Source organism: Xyrauchen texanus, chromosome 12 (assembly GCF_025860055.1).
Source record: "Xyrauchen texanus isolate HMW12.3.18 chromosome 12, RBS_HiC_50CHRs, whole genome shotgun sequence".
In the NCBI taxonomy this organism is placed as follows: Eukaryota; Metazoa; Chordata; class Actinopteri; order Cypriniformes; family Catostomidae; genus Xyrauchen; species Xyrauchen texanus.
In genome coordinates, this window is record NC_068287.1 from 15,013,115 (window position 1) to 15,031,493 (window position 18,379).

Below are 18,379 nucleotides of genomic sequence, written 5' to 3' on the forward strand. Positions count from 1 at the left end.
TTGTGAATTTTGGAAATTATTACATCTATCCTTTTTCAAAACATGTTGACTTTTGGACTTTACAACGCTCTGGATTTATTGGAAATTGGAAACAATCCTATGCAGCGCCACTGGAATCAAAATCCATGAATAAATGAATCTGTTATATTAATAATAAACACCAGGACACGAAATTTTAATTCTAATGAATGTGAAAATGTATTAGTTCATCGACAACCACAGAACTTGCTATTGTAGCTGATTACAGATACAAATTTGATTATTTATATTAAATTATTCTCCTAAAATGGGGGCCCCTTTTTTGTTCAAGTGAGCCCACTTTTAGGAGAATTCGTTCATAATGATTTTACAGCATAATATTTTCATTATAGTTTTACAGCATGATATTTTTGCTCACAGTAAAACAAATATTGCTTTCTAAATCAGTTTTCCCACAGTTTAGCTTAATGTTCATATTCTTTATTAACTGTTTTGGCCATTTTGGGTTTGGCCTATATGTGATTCATACATGTCTAAGGTTTTTACTATGCATTGAAATACACATTGGTGATGTTTTGATAAGCTATTGCATTGATTTGTTTTTATTTTACAAAGAAAATAATAGAATATAAATAATCAAATTTGTATCAATCAGCTACAATAGCAAGTTCTGTGGTTGTCGATGAACTAATACATTTTCACATTCATTAGAATTAAAATTTCGTGTCCTGGTGTTTATTATTAATATAACAGATTCATTTATTCATGGATTTTGATTCCAGTGAAAAAACTTGCTGTAAAGCGAGGCACCTTCCTCCGGGCAGTCTAGCAGCTAATATATAATATATATAGGCCTATGTTTGTGTATAGTCTAGCACTATTATATATTACAAAAAAAGATCGTATTATGTAGGACTATCTGCGTTCGCTTGGCGCTCCATTTGATCCATATTATTCTATTTTATTCAATACATTTTTAGGGTGATGACGATATAAAATATGACGACAGACATTAGAAGCTTCATTCTAAAACCTCAATAGAAGTTTCGAATGTAAATATGACATGACATTTGGTACAGTCTAACGGTCAGAATGACCACTATGGCCATTCTAGTAGGCTAGTTATATAATTCCGGTAGTTCTCGTGTTAAATGCAAGTACAAGTACAAGTCTATTGCTTGATTCGTGTCCTTTGGAAGATCAAAGCGTGTCTCAGCCATGACAGTATTACAAATGTCATAGACAGTAATGTCTTTGTATTGAAGGCCAAGTTTAAAATATATCTCTATAAATTCATGCGCATCCATGCTCTCAGTATCTTTGAGTAAATGAATGATGGCAATGACGCAATCGGAAAAGAGCTATACACACACCGAAACTGTAACGCGTGCGACGCGAAAGTATCTCGTGCGACGCGATAGTTCTCGTGCGCGACGCGAAAGTATCTCGTGCGACGCTGATAGCTTCGTGCGACGCCGAAAGTTTCTCGTGCGCACGCGAAGTATCTCGTCGCGACGCCATAGTTTCTCGTGCGACGCGAAGTATCTCGTGCGCACGCGAAAGTATGTCGTGCGCGACGCTGAAAGTTCTCGTGCGACGCGAAAGTTTCTCGTGCGACGCGAAATTCTCTTAGATTTTTTTTGCACAGGTCACTTCGGGGCTCCGTAGATATTAGGGCAAAAATCATATTCTTGATAATAATTTTTGCATTGCTTCCCTGTAAAAATATAAATCAAGTATTTCAATATATTTAGAATACATTACTGACCTTGAGTAATCTAATGGAATATGTTACAAATTACATTATACAACATGTATTCTGTAATTTGTAGTGGAATACATTTCAAAAGTAACCCTCCCGACCCTGGTCATGATGTAAACTTGCAAAGATAAGAAAACACAGCAACAACTCAGATGCCATCATTGTTATTTACACAAGCGTCATGGAGAAATTATATTGCTGTGGGAAAGCTGCTTACTGACAGAGCCGCATGTATTTGACAGTAAAGTGTACGCCACTAATACAGTGCATCTAAATGGGAATGCTGCCTTCTTGCAATAAGCCACTTTTTTGATGTCCATATAAACTTAGTCAATAATTTAATTTGTTGTCAATTATTTCTGCTATCGATTATAAGCAATTTTATCAATTAGTTATTGCAGCACCTGATAGTTCCAAAAGCCACTGATTAATCATATAAAAACTGTGATAGTCATGACATGAGTTTTATATTTTTTGCATATAGCAGAAAAGGTTGGTAAGTGATTCTATGTAAATCCAGTAAACCTGGCAAATTTCAGATTATATATGTGCAAGGACAGGGTTTGGAGGGTTACTTTTAAAATGTAATCCATTTCAAATACTGATCTTTATACAAATGTAATCAGTAATGTAATTCCATTACCTTGATAAGAAAGTAAAGTAATCAGATTACTTTTTGATTACCTCAAGATCGCATTTATGAATAAAGTCAATAGAAATGCCATATGTTCTTGATGACTTTTAATCATACCTTCTGAATGCAAACAAACCATGCTTGAATAATGTTATGAGTGATGTAGCTATTATATACAGTTCCTTGAAAAAGTATTCAGACCCTTGACCAATTATCTCATATTACTGAATTACAAATGGTGCAATGAAATTTCATTCTGTTTGATATTTTATTTTAAAACACTGGAACTCAAAATCAATTATTGTTAGGTTACATTGGTTTTATATTGAGAAATACATTTCTATCGGGAAGACTTGCAGACTCGAGTGAAATTTAAGATGACATTTATTTGATGAAAATAAAACAGAAAAGTAATGTCTCTCTCTGGCGGTCCGAAGAAGTTGTACTCGGAACCGTCATATCCTTCCGGAGATAGGAGGCAGGGGCAAGGAGCCTACCCCCATGCAGGATGGGACTCAACCCGTGGTGGTGGGGTGGTGGAGGTTGCCATGTTAGCACACTGAAACAGCAATGTGATAGATTGTGAGCAGACTTATAAAGCAATGGCTTACATGTGATTGGCTGGGAATTACCCAGCTAATGGTGCGACGATGTACAGCTGTTAGTCTTCCTGATAGAACTACCCTGTGTTTATATATATATATATATATATATATATATATATATATATATATATATATAAGCACAGTAGTTCTATCAGGAAGACTGTGAATCTGAAGGAAACTGAAGACCAAAGAGCATTCCACAGAAGTTAGAGATAACGTGATAAAAATGCATAGATTAGGGAAAGGGTACAAAATAATATCCAAATGTTTGGATATCCCAGTGAGCACAGTTGGATCAATAATCAGAAAGTGGAAGCAGCACCACACCACCCAGGCACTGCCAAGAAAAGGCAGTCCCTCAAAACTCAGCACTCTAACAAAAAGGAGACTTGTGAATGAAGCCTCAGAGAGGACAACTATCACTTTAAAGGAGTTACAGAGATCCGGGAGTGTAGTAATGGTGCACCAGACAACCATATCAAGAACACTGCATAACCCTGGCCTGTATGGGAGGGTGTCAAGAAAGAAGCCGTTACTCAAAAAGTAGCATCTGAAAGCACGTCTGGAGTTTGCCAGAAAGCATGTGAGTGACCCCAGCTGCGATGTGGGAGAACGTTTTGTGGTCAGATGAGACCAAGATAGAGCTTTATGGCCAAAACTCAAAGCACTATGTGTGACACAAGCCTAAATCTTCCTATGCCTCAAGACTCACCATCCCTACAGTGAAGTATGGCGGTGGCAGCATCATGCTGTGGGAATACTTCTCATAAGCAGGGACTGGGCATCTTGTTAGAAAGGAATGAAGAACGGATGGTGCAATGTATGATTCATGAGTATAAATACTGCAAGAGAACCTGCTTCAGTCCACTAAAAAATAACTTGGGAGGAAATTCCCTTTTCAGCATGACAATGATAAATGTCCGGATCTCAATTCTATTGAGAATCTGTGGCACTATTTGAAAATTGCAGTCCACAAGCGTCACCCAACCAACCTGAACAACCTGGAGCAAATCTGCTGAGAAGAATGGACCAAAATCACTTTGTCACTGTGTTCAAAGCATGTATATATGTACAACAAAAGACTTAAAGCAGTTATTGCAGCAAAAGGTGGCTTAACCAAATATTAATGTGTGGGGGTTGAATACTTATGCAAGCAAGATATTTCAGTTTTTTATTTAAAAATATTTCCCCAAAAAAAACAATGTCACTTTACAATTCATTTCGAGTTTGTGTTTTAAAACAAAATATCAATCAGAATGAAATTTCAGCGTACCATTTATAATTCGGTAATATGAGAGAATTGGTCAGGGGTCTGAATACAAGGCTCTGTAAATAAGAAAAAACATGAAAACAAGAACACTGCCTCCTTAATAGGAGTTTTTTAACCAAATCAGGTGAGTTCTCTATCTGTTACAGAACATAGTTTATTTTCTCATCAAACAAATACAGTTATAACATATGCACTCAACTGTCTTGGTTAACATAAAACAAATCTGACAGGATATACCTCAGATTCAAAAACACTACAAAGTTGAATTCTGCCATGTATTAGCATGTTAGCATGTAGACTAATTGGCACTGACCATTCATTAACTTCTGACTGTAATAGGTAGATCACATGCTATCTTCATCATCATCATCATCATTATTATTAATGCCTACAGTGCCAGTCATCTTGTTTTAAAGAATAGATAAAAATAGATTTAAACCCTTTTAGTGTCTTGATTTACTTATTCCTTCTTTCTATGAGTTTTAAAATGTTAAAAAAGTTAAAAAAATTTGGCAGTATTTCTTCCTCACCCATACTTTTGAACTGTTCTTAACAATACATTTATAATAAGTATCAAAATCAGATAAATTATTCTTTTCACTTTCCTCTAAGAACTTAATATTTTAAATGTATTTGGTATTCATGTGCACAATCTGGAATTTTTTAACAAAGAAAAAAATAAATGCTGTCCAAATTACAATTGTCATTACAACATAAATGCATTTCAGAGAACAATTTTAGAGTTTCAACTGAAGTTAAGATGGAAATGAGAAGTAACACTAAAGTTTCCACAGTAGGCGTCCCGTGTACCGGAATACCGGCCATTACAAGGCAGATTACAGTTATATAGTTTCCGTTTGCTGTGGGAGTGGTCATTTCTCCGCTTCTATTCCTGGTCTCGTGAAAACGATCGGCTGACAGTTGGACGGCGAAATTATAGAACACTTATGATCATTTTAGCTATCCTAGCTAACGTGAATTTCGTGTGGATCTTACCTTTAAAGGCTTCTTTAAATTATATGTCGAGTCCTTGGAAAATCACTTTATCTTCACAGCTGGAAGGTAAATTGCACTGAACTGTAATATTGTTTCCCTTTTCTCCAGTGAAGAGAAAAGAATGTCAGAATTTCCCCAAAAAAATATAATAGTCCTCCAGTGGCCATTGCGATGGAACTGTCCTTTTAATGGTTTGAGCACGTTTGCCTCGAGAGTGCAGTGTTGATCTGAAACAGGTGTTATTTGCGCATGCAACCAGAAGAGCTCTCAAGTGTGCATCTGATCGTGTCTGTTCCACTATAAAGCAAGCAGCGGTTTTTATCATTTTATGACAGGAGGATCTTTCGTTTTTTAATTTATATATTGAAAATTATAAACTGTTAGTAATCCCAATTTTTACCAAATGTAACTATAATCATTTTCAAAAAGTGAGGGAAAGGCCAACACGGAGCGGCAGTGGGAGAGATGAGAGAGAGAGAAAAGAAAAACACTTACTCGCCGGTTCTCCGATACGCCGTAGCTTGGTCCCCGGCAACTCCTCCATTCCGCACCTCCCTGGACGGAATGGAGGCAGACCTCCAGCCCCTGGTGGACGGAATGCCCCGCCGCGTTTTTGGTGGACAGTAGGTGTCTCCCCTGCCCCTGGCAGCGGTAACCGTACCAGGTGGTTGATTGGGAGCCCCTCCTCCCCTCGCGGACGGCGGCCATTCCTCCACTTCCAGGCAGCAGGGCTCCTCCATCCTCCGGTGAATGGCCACGGCTGCTTCGTTGGGGTGGATGGTAGTGGCGAGGACTCTACTATGGCACATCCCCTGATTTCGGCACCAATGTAAAGGGATTAATGGAAAGGAGGCGGCGAGAACCGGCTTGAGAATATAAATAATATTTTAATTAAATTAAAAAATTAAATGTCTTTATTATTTATCTGTAAAGCAGTTCAATGGAAAGGAGGAGGCGAGAACCGGCTTGACGGAAGTGAAAGAGAGAGAGGAGAGAGAGATAAAAAAAAAAGGTCGGCAGCGAGCCCCTACTCGCTTCAGCGGCTGGTAGGGGACTCCTCCGCCCCTGGCAGCGGACCTGACCGCTCCAGGCGGACGGTTAGGAGCCGCTTCTTCCCTCGAGGTCGGCGGCCGTTCCTCCGCTTCCAGGTGGCCGGGCTCCTCGTCCCCCGGCAGATGACCGCGGCTGCTCCGTTGGGGTGGACAGTAGTGGCGAGAACTCTACTACATCATATCCCTCCTCCTTCCTGGATTTCGGCACCAGTGTAAAGCAGTCCAATGGAAAGGAGGAGGCAAGAACCGGCTTGTCAATATAAATAATATTTTAATGATAACTTAAACAAAAGACAAAAACACACAAATGACGGACATGTCTGTAAACGATCTCTCTCTCCCCTCATGGTCGGCGGCCGCCTCCCCACTCGCGGTCGGCCTTTATCCCTCTCGGAGGCTTGATTAGCCTGATAATCATAACCCGGCCCCGCCCTCCAACCTGCCACATTACCCTTTTAGTTTTCATTCAAAATATTCACAACAAATATATCCTCTGATGGATATAAAACAATTGCAAGCACAAAACAAGTTTTATCAAAAAACAAATATATTTGTCAAATATATGTGTGGCACAATTATTGTACCCTGTTATCCCTTTGCCAAGATAACAGCTCTGACTCTTCTCTTATAATGCCTGATGAGGTTGGAGAACAAATGGCAAGTGATCTGAAACCATTCTCTTCACTTCACCCCACAGGTTTTCTGTGGGGTTCAGGTCAGGGGACCGCGATGGCCATGGCAGGGCCTTGATTTTGTGGTCATTTTTGTGTTGATTTTGATGTGTGTTTTGGATAATTTAATAAAAACACAAGCTTCACATTTCTGCTTTTAAACCCTCGGTATGGTTAGCCCTGACGTCCATAGCATTCCTGTAAATGCGTTATTTACAAACTGAGGGATGAGTTGAATCAATTTTTCATGGTAATTGATAGCAAGACACAGATTCTGTCAATAAAGCTTAAAATTTGTTTCATCTGGAATATTGCTTTGCACATGATGAGCTGAAGCTTTGCTCTTTAGTTTTGCCACTTTTCTCCACAGCTGGAGCCATTTGAAGACATTTGCTGCATGGATGTATGGAATAATCCCTTTAAATATTTTCAGGGGCTTTAATTTGTTAATGATCATCTAGATTTCAGATATCTACACTAATTATACTAACAGGGATGGAGTGACTCCCTCTATGGGAAACACAGGTATCTTGAGAGCAGGAGAACGTGTCTGGGTGTGAGCTAAAAGGCTGGTGCGCTACAGTAAAGTGTCGTGGGGAACTGATGAATGGTGGCAAGAATGGAAAGGCTTTGTGAAAGGCAGCAGTATCATTTACAGGGCTGTACCCGCAGGGACTGGGAGAAGTAATAAGTGACGGCAGAAAGTCTAATGCTGGGCAGTTCATTCAGCCACTGGGGGAATGGAAAGAGGGGCAATGAGCTTGTCTGTACACTGATGATCTCTGTACACATGCACGAGAGTGGGAAGCAATGATAGATTTAAAGATAGACCAGCAGTGTGATTAACTCAGTGGTGAGCATGAGCAAGTGCATGAGACTCAATGTGAGTGGCATATGGGCCCCGGAGAAAAGAGCAACGCACAATGGGGAGAACAAAAGACAAGTGGAGAAAAGAGAAAGCAAGGGATATGGAGCGAAAATCAGAAAAATAAGATAAGGAGGAGAGAGAAAAGCAGAGAGCAAAGGATGGCAAGATCGAAGTCAGTAATTACCATGCACAAAGAATCATACAGATTACGTGATGTGGAGGGAGGACGCTAAAAGGTGGAAACACAGCGCACATATCCTCAGAACAAGAGATATGAGTGAGAGACACTCATCTGTCAAAAGAGGAAGGAGGGGCCAGAAACACCAGACAATAACACAGGGACTCAAGTGTCTGTGGGCTACAATAAATCAGCGAGGGATCGTCTGGGAAACAAAATGACATTTGAAAGAAACAGAAAAAACACTCAAACACATGATGCAGTGCACGTTGAAGTATGGACATTCAGAGAATATTTGCAAAGGCAAATAAATGTGCCGCCTAGTTAAGCAATATATAGGAGGAAAGATTGGCTTTTTATCAATGTAAGGAAAAGCAAATGCCTTGAGATTAACAATAAAAACAGAAAATGTTTGCTGATCAAGATCCATCCATCCATCCATCCATCCATCCATCTTCAACCGCTTATCCGAAGTCGGGTCGCGGGGGCAGCTGCTCCAGCAGGGGGCCCCAAACTTCCCTATCCCGAGCCACATTAACCAACTCTGACTGGGGGACCCCGAGGCGTTCCCAGGCCAGTGTGGAGATGTAATCTCTCCACCTAGTGAGAGATTAAAGCTGCTTGCTTTATAGTGGAACAGACACGATCAGATGCACACTTGAGAGCTCTTCTGGTTGCATGCGCAAATAACACCTGTTTCAGATCAACACTGCACTCTCGAGGCAATGCAGTCTTCCCCGAGGTCTCCTCCCAGCTGGACGTGCCTGAAACACCTCCCTAGGGAGGCGGCCAGGGGGCATCCTTACCAGATGCCCAAACCACCTCAACTGACTCCTTTCAACGCAAAGGAGCAGCGGCTCTACTCCGAGCTCCTCACGGATGACTGAGCTCCTCACCCTATCTCTAAGGGAGAAGCCCGCCACCCTTCTGAGGAAGCCCATTTCGGCCGCTTGTACTCGCGACCTAGTTCTTTCGGTCATGACCCAACCTTCATGACCATAGGTGAGGGTAGGAACAAAAATTGACCGGTAGATCGAGAGCTTTGCCTTTCGGCTCAGCTCTCTTTTCGTGACAACGGTGCGATAGAGCGAGTGCAATACCGCCCCTGCTGCCCCGACTCTCCGGCCAACCTCCCGCTCCATTGTCCCCTCACTCGTGAACAAGACCCCGAGGTACTTGAACTCCTTCACTTGGGGCAAAACCTCATTCCCTACCTGGAGTACGCACTCCATCGGTTTCCTGCTGAGTAGATACTGATCAAAATGTATTTTAGGTAATAACTACAGGTATACAAAGTTTATTTACAGAATGCATTATATGTGAATCACCAACGCAATTGTTGAGCAAATGATATGCAGGTGTATCTAATTAAGTGCTTAATGAGCTTGGCAGCTTTCCAACAGACTGTTAACCAAACACCACATAGTTTGTATATAGATTCAATTATAGGTGAGACCGAGCAGGCAAGAGAGCAAAAGAAGTAAGAGAAACGAGACAGAGGTAAGAATAGGTAAGAGGGAGTATTTGAAATCCAGACAGGGACCAAAACTAAACAACAACTATGAGCAATTTGACTTACAGTAAATCTGTGCAATATTACCTCTGGGTTCTGAGAGATGCCAGCTTATTGAAAGTGTAAATCCACAGCAATAAAACATATTTGCCTCAGCATATTAAAAGAACATTGCCTACTGTGCATCATGAAATGACACTTTCTTTTGCCTTGTTAGGGAAAATGTATCTATTTTACACAACCACAAAATACCACAGCAACAGAACCGCAGGATGAGCTGTTCTGCCATTTAGTGTCGTCCATTCTCTTTTCTGTTAATGGGACATGTTCAGTAAGCTACTTCCCAGTATGCATACGGTATACACACAAACAAAGGTAAGGCTGCAGAAGGCAAATGGATTTACAGACGCATTTCAAGTAAAAGAAATTAAAGCTGCCAGACACCCTTCATTGCACAGCACCCCATCAAGTTTTAATGACTGAAAGCAGAACCGGTGAATTTTGCAATATAAATGACAGACTGAGCTCAATATTTCAGTGGAAGTTATGGTTAAAAGGCTCAAAAACAGTAAAACAAGCCACGACTGGGAGGGAGTATAAACAGAAGGATGTGATTATATTGAATAATAAATAAAAAATACTGTCAACGACAGCAATGAAAATAGAGTAAAGCTAAATTATCAATCTTCAGCACCAAATGTGTTCGAAACTCAATTTGGTATCATGGTGTTTCAAATAAATCTTTCATCATGTTTCCTTCAGCAACAGGTATATACAAAATTATGAGATAAGTGAATACAGTGGGGTTCAGAAGTTCATATTGAAATCCTGGATTTAATAGTTTAAGCTTGAACTGGCCCGAATTATCAAAATCTAAACAAACTACAGTCTTGGTACACGATAGGTATCATTTAAAACTTAAAAGCTGTACTTTATATTGCATGTAGGCATTATGACCAAATCTGAACAAGTGCTTTGACATTTGCAGACAGATCCAAAGTGTCCTGTTTTGATATCTTAAAATAACAAATAAAAAAATTTGCACAGCACATATTATTGCAATTGGTAAAAACATCATACTGATCAAATAGGGTTTGATCAGGGATAGGGTTTGATAATTTGTTTTACCCACAGATAAAAAGTATAGTATATGTATAGTATATGTCTTTCTTGCTATGTGTAAACAGGTGTTGCTTTTTTGCTGTGTTTTCACTTATAACTTCATGAAAAAATAAAATATCACATACATTACATACTGTAGAGAATTATCTTTATAACGAGCCCACACATGAAGCGCAATGAGCATACAGGACATAATGTGCTATCTGGCTAAAAACATTAGTTTCTTTTATCTGGATGAGATGACTTTATCGGAAATTATGTAGTACATTGTCCAATGTCATGGAATGCTAAACCAATCATATTAAGATTCAGATCTCTGCAACCAGAGGTGGAAGTCTTCCAAATATGGGCAGAGAGGATCATTCACTCTAATTACATATGGCCACCAGGAGATGACACCAAGTACATGACTCATGGCTCAAATGACAAAGAATGGAACTGAGTAAGATCTCGTTACTCATGCCTGCATGCTTTAGAGAAAGAGCATACCTTTAATCATTGTTGTATTTGCATGTGTAATTAGTTCTTATGTACGTTTATTATGTTTTATTTGTTTGGAGACGTTTTTGGACACTAGAATAAATTATATTTGTAATGCTATAACTTTTGATTGCTTTGTCACATCAACACAAAATTGATACTCACATACAGGAGACTCAAAACAAAAGCAGTTTTTTCAGAGCTACCTTATTTATACTCTGAGATATATAATGTCAAATCAGTTACATTTTAAAAAGTTACATTTTGCCTCAAGTTTTTGTGATTTTTCAGCAGTTTCTTATGCTGGAAGTATCAGAATTTATAATAATCTATATCAATGAAATAATTTTTTAAGTTTTCTTTACACTTACACCAAACTTGACTCTAAATAATTTGCAATGAAAAAAGTATTAATAATTTATAAAAATGCAAAATAGAAGCATTTTTTAAAAGTGGACTCAAACTTTTGAACACTAATGCTGATCTAAAAATTCTAATCTCAGACATGACAAAAATAAATACTGTCATAGGAGAGAACAACATGCTTTCATTGTGCCAAAGGGCATGAGAGATGTTCAGTCTGTGACACAGCATCTGAAGATCCTGAGAGAACGTTCTCGTCACATCAGCTCTGATGTTTGAATATGTCCCTATGGCATACTACTTTCTTGCGGGGGCCAGATTATCCAGCTGAAAACTCAGCAGGGGCCAAACTTTCCAAACGTATTTATCTTATCTAACACTTTCATTGTAATTTATGTTAACATGAAAAACTCAACTAAACAGTATTAATACTATGCAACTATTTACATTAAATTAATTTACATGAAATAATATTTTTTAAGGTCTGGCCATAAATTCCTTCTAAATATCTTGCTGAAGAACAAACATGCCCTCACACCCTCAAATAACAAATAGATTTTAATGAACTTTACTTTAAATATAAAAACAATAATAATAACGATAATTTTAACATCTTAGGGCTATTTTTTATCTTTTATATCAATCCACATAAGAAAACAATGCAGTCTAATCAGTGCCGGCGCTTGCCAAATTGATACACTATGCACGTATTGTGCGAGTGCGAGGTGATTGTCTGTGTTCCGCGACTGCTATCGGGTCATTGAATAACATATAACGTGCGAGGAAGGGCAGCCGGTGGAGTTTCTGGTGCCCCCCTAGGGAGTTGGTGCCCTACGCAGACTGCGTAATAAGCATACAGGGAGCGATGGTAAAGAATCTATATTGAACTGTCTTTTTAGATTAAATAAATGTCTGTTCTGTTACTCTAATATCATCTCATTCAACAAGGGAAAAATCAGCCTTTCCTTGTTCTGCACATATTGTGAAATTGTGCAGGAGACAGATATTTGTGCACATAATCATTGGTAAACGGAGAACAAACTGATTTGATGATGTTCGAGATTGAGAATGCTAAATCACAGGTGTATATAGAACCAAACACAATCAGGATATACAGTATGCATATATGCAGGTTCAGTGGTGATTGGTAAATGGTCTGCGCTTATATAGCACTTTTTTTAACCTTAGAGGTTACCAAAGCACTTTACACTGTGTCCCAATCACTCGTTCACACTCACATTCACACTAGGTGCTAGCCTGCCATTGGGAGCAATTTGGGGTTCAGTGTCTTGCCCAAGGACACTTCGGCATGTGGAGTCGTGTGGGCCGGGATTCGAACCACCAACCCTGCGATTGGCAGCCTAACCCTAACCCTATAAATGCAAACTCACTTAAAAATAATCATTTTTATGTGAATTTTCTTTGAAGGTGTGGGTTTTATAATCGATTTATCTACTGTTGAAAAAGGATGGGCAAATGAGCTGATATCTCTTCTGTAACAACTGCTATGATGTATTTGCATAAATACATTTGATTGAATAAGACGTGATCAAATGTGCTCATCTAATTGGTGCTGGTTCATTTTTTGGAGAAGAGAGTAACTATATCAAGACAAGCTTTAACACGTGGGCTCCTGTCCCAAATTGAACCACAGATCACTTCTGACGACCGCCGATGCTGTTGAACGAGCTGTAATGTTGAACGAGCTGTAATGTTAAACTCACGGCTGAGATTTCATCAAATCAGTCGGAGGGCCAGATAAAAATTACTGGTGGGCCCGCGGGACTTTCTATTTTACTGAACAACTTCTGCTAGAAGCTCATATGAATTACATTGCTCTGTCAAACCTCTACTCACTAAAAAATCCCTTTCTTCAAGGATATCCACCTAACCAAGCCTGGCATGAAAGGGTATGAACATAGTTGGGCTTGAGTGCCTCACACGGCAAAACATGAGGCATTAATGTTACATTGGGCATGCAGCTGTGTATGAGTTTGATCTGAATCTAGCCCCAGGTTCAGAGGAACAGATGACACAAGGGGGTCAAACTGGATATTACTTAAGCTCAATAAATGCACAGAGGGGGCAAGACACCCAACTTAGAGTGCCTATTAAAGGACAGTCTGGGCAGAACCAGGATATAGCCTTACTAAACAAAAAAAAGTGAGAATGAAAATAAAAATATGACCTTCACCTCTGTGATGTGACCGCACATGCAAACGGCCCATTATCAACCATCTTTCACTAAAACCTGCGGCAACACATGCACACACCCCTGCATGCAGTCACTCACAAACAAACGTACATACACACAACCAATTGAAAACATCCATGACAAAACATATGCATGTACACATGGGTAGTTGACATGAAATACCTTTGGCAAGTTGACATTTTGGCAAGTTTGACTGTTAACTAAAGCCTATTGGATATTTCTTTTAATTGTCCCACCCTGACGTGAAAATGTTTTATATTGTGACCAGTTACAGGATTTATGATATACACTTTCCCTTGTGCATTCTTAATCTAACCTAAAATTATGATATTTATAAAAAAAAAAAAAGGTCATCCTGTCAACAACCCACATACAGTCCACACACACGTACAGGAGGGTCTATGCTTTGCTGGCAGATACATGTACATGCACACAAATCACATTGATGTCACGACAATATGTATGAGGGGAGAGAATGACATGTCATTCTGCTTCTTTTGACATCACTTACATGAGTTACACGCACTCATAAGCAGCTTTTTCACCATATCTCTCTCTCTCTCTCTCTCTCTCTCTCTCTCTCTCTCTCTCACACCGTGCCGCCCACAGTAGAGGGAGGACAGTCCGAGCCAGTGCTGCTGCACTAATTCTTGGACTCGCTGAGAGCGTGTCCTGAGGACTGGAATACAAATCAGGCTTTACATCACAGTCAGGCTGAGCTGGCCTTTCTCCAGGTGCCTGCCGTGCAGGCCGTCTGTGGCCTAGGCAAAAACCTGACAGGAAGGAAACGGGGCCACAGCTCTCTGCATCCCCCAGAGCTCCTGGCCCTCATAGAGCTGGTTTATTACTGTAATAATGACCTGGTTTCCTGAGGTTCTCCTCAACAGAACAGCACATTTCACCTCCTCCAGCACAAACATCAGAGTCTGTATGCATATCTATAAACAAACACAGCTAGCAACACCCACTCTCATCCTTGAGGGTATTGTAATGCATTGTACGTTACACCAAATTGTACAACCCCACAAAAATGACATTAATGTCAGGCTGACAAATCTGTGTTTCTGTTTAAGGTAATTCTAAACAAATTCAAGTAGATTATTTGTAACAGTGCCACACAGTCAGTGATATGTTAGTGTAATTCAAAATCCCAGGAATAGCATTTATAGTTCTGGTCTTTCTGTGCATGCTTTTGGCTTGTTGACCACATACCAACATTTTTGGGACCATAATATTAAATGCAGAGCATCAGAGGAGTGAGAAACCGCTTCACGAAATTATACGTTAAAGGAATTTTCAGGGTTCAAAACAAGTTCAGATCAGCAGCATGTCCGGCATAATGTTGATTACCTTAAAAACATTATTTCAATTCGTCCCATGTTTATTATTTTTAATGCAGAAACTGCAGTAACTGCAAGGCACTTACAATGGAAGTAAATGGAGCCAGTTCATAAACAATAAACTACACATTGTTTTAAATGTATAGCTACATGACATAAACATACTTGTTAACATGAATTTAGTGTGGTTAAAATCAGGAATTTACCTGCGTTACAGCATATTACCAGATTACAGGGTTTACGGCGTGATGTTGTCATGACAACGAAGTTGTATTATTGGACATGACTTTACACAGTTAAGGTTAGTAAGTGATTTTTTTATCACACTAAAATTATGTTAACACACAAATGTATACATCTTGTTGGTATACTTTTGAAACTTTGTGTATTCTATTGTTTATGTACTGGCCCCACTGACTTCCACTGTAAGTGCCTTAACATATCTGCAATTTTTGCTTCTTTTTCGTTATTAACAAGGGACGAGTCAATCATTTTTGTTGTTTTCAACATTGACAGTTTAAAGGGATAGTTCACCAAAAAATGAAAATTCTCACATAATTTACTCATATATACCTCAAGTCATCCAAGATGTGTGACTTTCTTTCTTCTGCTGAACACAAACAAGATTTTTAGAAGAATATCTCAGCTCTGTAGTAACTTTAAAACTCCAAAAAGCACAAAAATGCAGCATAAAAGTAATCCATAAAACTCCAGTGTTTTAATCCATGTCTTCAGAAGTTATATGATAGGTGTGGGTGAGAAACAGATCAATATTTAAGTACTTTTTACTATGAATTCTCCTTTCTGCCCAGTAGGTGGCGATATGAACAAATAATGTGAATCGCCATAAACAAATCAGAAGAAAGTGAAAGTGGAGATTTACAGTAAAAATGACTTAAAAATGTAACTGTTTCTCACACATAACAATCATATTGCTTCTGAAGACATGGATTAAACTACTGGAGTCGTTTGGATTACTTTTATACTGCCTGTATGTTAACCTGCATTGTGAAAACCTACAGAGCAGAAATATTCTTCTAAAAATCTTTGTTTGTGTTCTGCAGAAGAAAGAAAGTCATTCACATCTGGGATGGCGTGAGGGTGAGTAAAAGATGAGAGAATTTTCATTTTGTAATTATACATTGAATTAAACTTGCTGAGGGTCCCAATCGTGTGAGTGACGAATTCATGGAGATTTTTGGCATGCGCATATGGTGTCTGCATGTGCCAAGAGCGAAAGAACATATGCCATGATCTTAAATAACTGTTATATTTACATGTACTCAGAGACCTTGGGGGGGGGCTTGGGCACTCGATTTGAGGGGTCCGCACTCAGGGGGCTTGGGCACTACAAACAATCTTATAATTTACGCATCTGCTACATTGCATTTGAGCAAACGCCTGGCTAATTAAGATTAGTAGTAATTAGTTGTGATGGGTCAGCTGGTTATTTCTGGTTAAAAGGTTACTATGAGGGTAGACATTCAAGACATTTTAAACTCACGCTCTCAGAGTGAAGCTGGGCCCATTACGCATAACGCATCATCAAGGATGCCCACGCGTCCCGCCTCTCCATGCAAAAGCACCGTTAACCCTTTGAGCATCATTATCAAACAAACAAAAAAAGCACAGGAACTGTTTTTGAGCGTCCTTCAAAACGCAACCAGTCACTCTCCATTCTTACCGCTTATTTCCAGCACAGTTTATGGATGCGCTGGTTGTGCCGTGGAACGACGATGGCCAGGACATGCGGGACTTCTTGAGCCCCGGCCGGTCACTCGTGTCCATGGCATTTGAGCGCTCTATCTGTCGGTGGTGATGCCGGTCGGTGTCAGAGTAACCGCGGTGTTTGATTTTGATGGGGGTCCGTGGCTGTCTCCAAAGATGCTGCGGAGGCTTAAGGGTCGCCTGTCCCTCCCGGGGAACCGGCAACGAAAGAGACAAGCTCTTCTTCGAGCAAGGTGGCGGTTCCATCATAGTGCAAAATTAATAATTATATTGAAAGCAATGCATTAAGAGAAATACAAAATAATAAAAATAAATTAATTAATTCAAAAAACACGATATGGCTATGTATTTTTCCTATTTAAAAACTGTAATCTCCTGCTGTCCGTAACTGACTCATCTCCGTATCTAACACTGTAATGTATTGAAACCAGGTCCAAAGGCAATAAAGATTCTGTGCGTTTGTGAGAACTAATCACAGTGTTCAGATAACTGGTGATGGCGCAAAGTCGACCTGTCTTCTTGGCATGTTTATAATGCAGCTATTAAGAGATAGTAAATCCCAAAAAGTTCCTGTGGATAAGAAAGCCTTAGTTCGCATCAACTTTAACACATTTAGATGCGTCGTAACATCCACACGGATGAGAGACGCTCGCCGGTGATGCTCTTCCCCTGAAGTTTCTCATAGCGCGACGGGTCACTTCTCATGGATTTATTGCTTTGATCAACCAGACCGGTTTCCTATGCTGTGGTTGTATATACTGTAGGCCTATATTATTGCTGCTCGATGCCGCACATGTCTCTCAAAGCTCGCCCAGAAGCACTGGCGTCTCCAATATGAGCCATGAGAACTGTCCGATGAGGGAAAATGTTGTACATCTGGAACGAACGGAGACTAAAACACAAGCTCGTTGTCAGGAGATTCACCTTCCACCTCCATTAAAACCTGGAAGCGAACAGTTTCATTATAAGAATAATGTTGCGTTTTGCCTGAAGAGCATCGCGCGTGGGATGATAGATGTATCTAAGATCCATACACGCGGGGATTTCGTGTCCTTGGTTTCTTGGAGCATTCATTCAATTCCACAGAATAATGATTATAAATCGAAGTTCACCGATCTTCGTGTTGTACCTCAGTTTTGCCGTCTTATCTCGTACCTATCATTCAGTAATCGACAGATGCTAAATTGTGGCATTTGAGAAACACTCTAAACGAATCTCTCTCTCACTCCCTCCCTCTCTCTCTCTCTCTCAGTGTGTGTGTGTGTGTGTTAATTCTAAGAGCACGCGCCTCGATGCAGTTTTGCAGTTCACTTCAATAGTCACTACTTTTCCCGTTGTATTTAAAAGCACCGTAATTATGTCCATCCATAAAACAAATTGATACAACATTTTTTTTGTTTTTTGTTTGTTGGTAATTTGAGGCAGTATTTCCCTTGATGTTTTCTCCATATCTGCTTCTTATACCGGGAAGGGTCGCGTTATTCTCAAGGAGAAAATAATATCTTGCTTGAAATCACAAATGGTTGGCTCCCACATTAGCAGTTAGACGACTGAATTCATATCTTGAAGTGGTTAATGCAGTAGGCTAATTGCATAGCAATAT

General features: G+C 39.6%; 1 protein-coding gene across 3 annotated transcripts in view; it reads right to left on the reverse strand.

Moving 5' to 3' along the window:
* pde4a (phosphodiesterase 4A, cAMP-specific) overlaps nt 1-17,025 on the reverse strand; it is an 86,910-nt gene extending 69,885 nt beyond the window's left edge. Inside the window, exon 1 of one of the 3 annotated variants that reach the window (XM_052139630.1) lies at nt 16,733-17,025. In XM_052139630.1, the coding sequence (XP_051995590.1) occupies nt 16,733-17,025 (293 nt within the window). The remainder of the gene's footprint in view (nt 1-16,732) is intronic. The other 2 variants (XM_052139631.1, XM_052139633.1) reach the window with 2 other exon arrangements.
* Between the last annotated feature and the right edge of the window lie 1,354 nt (nt 17,026-18,379).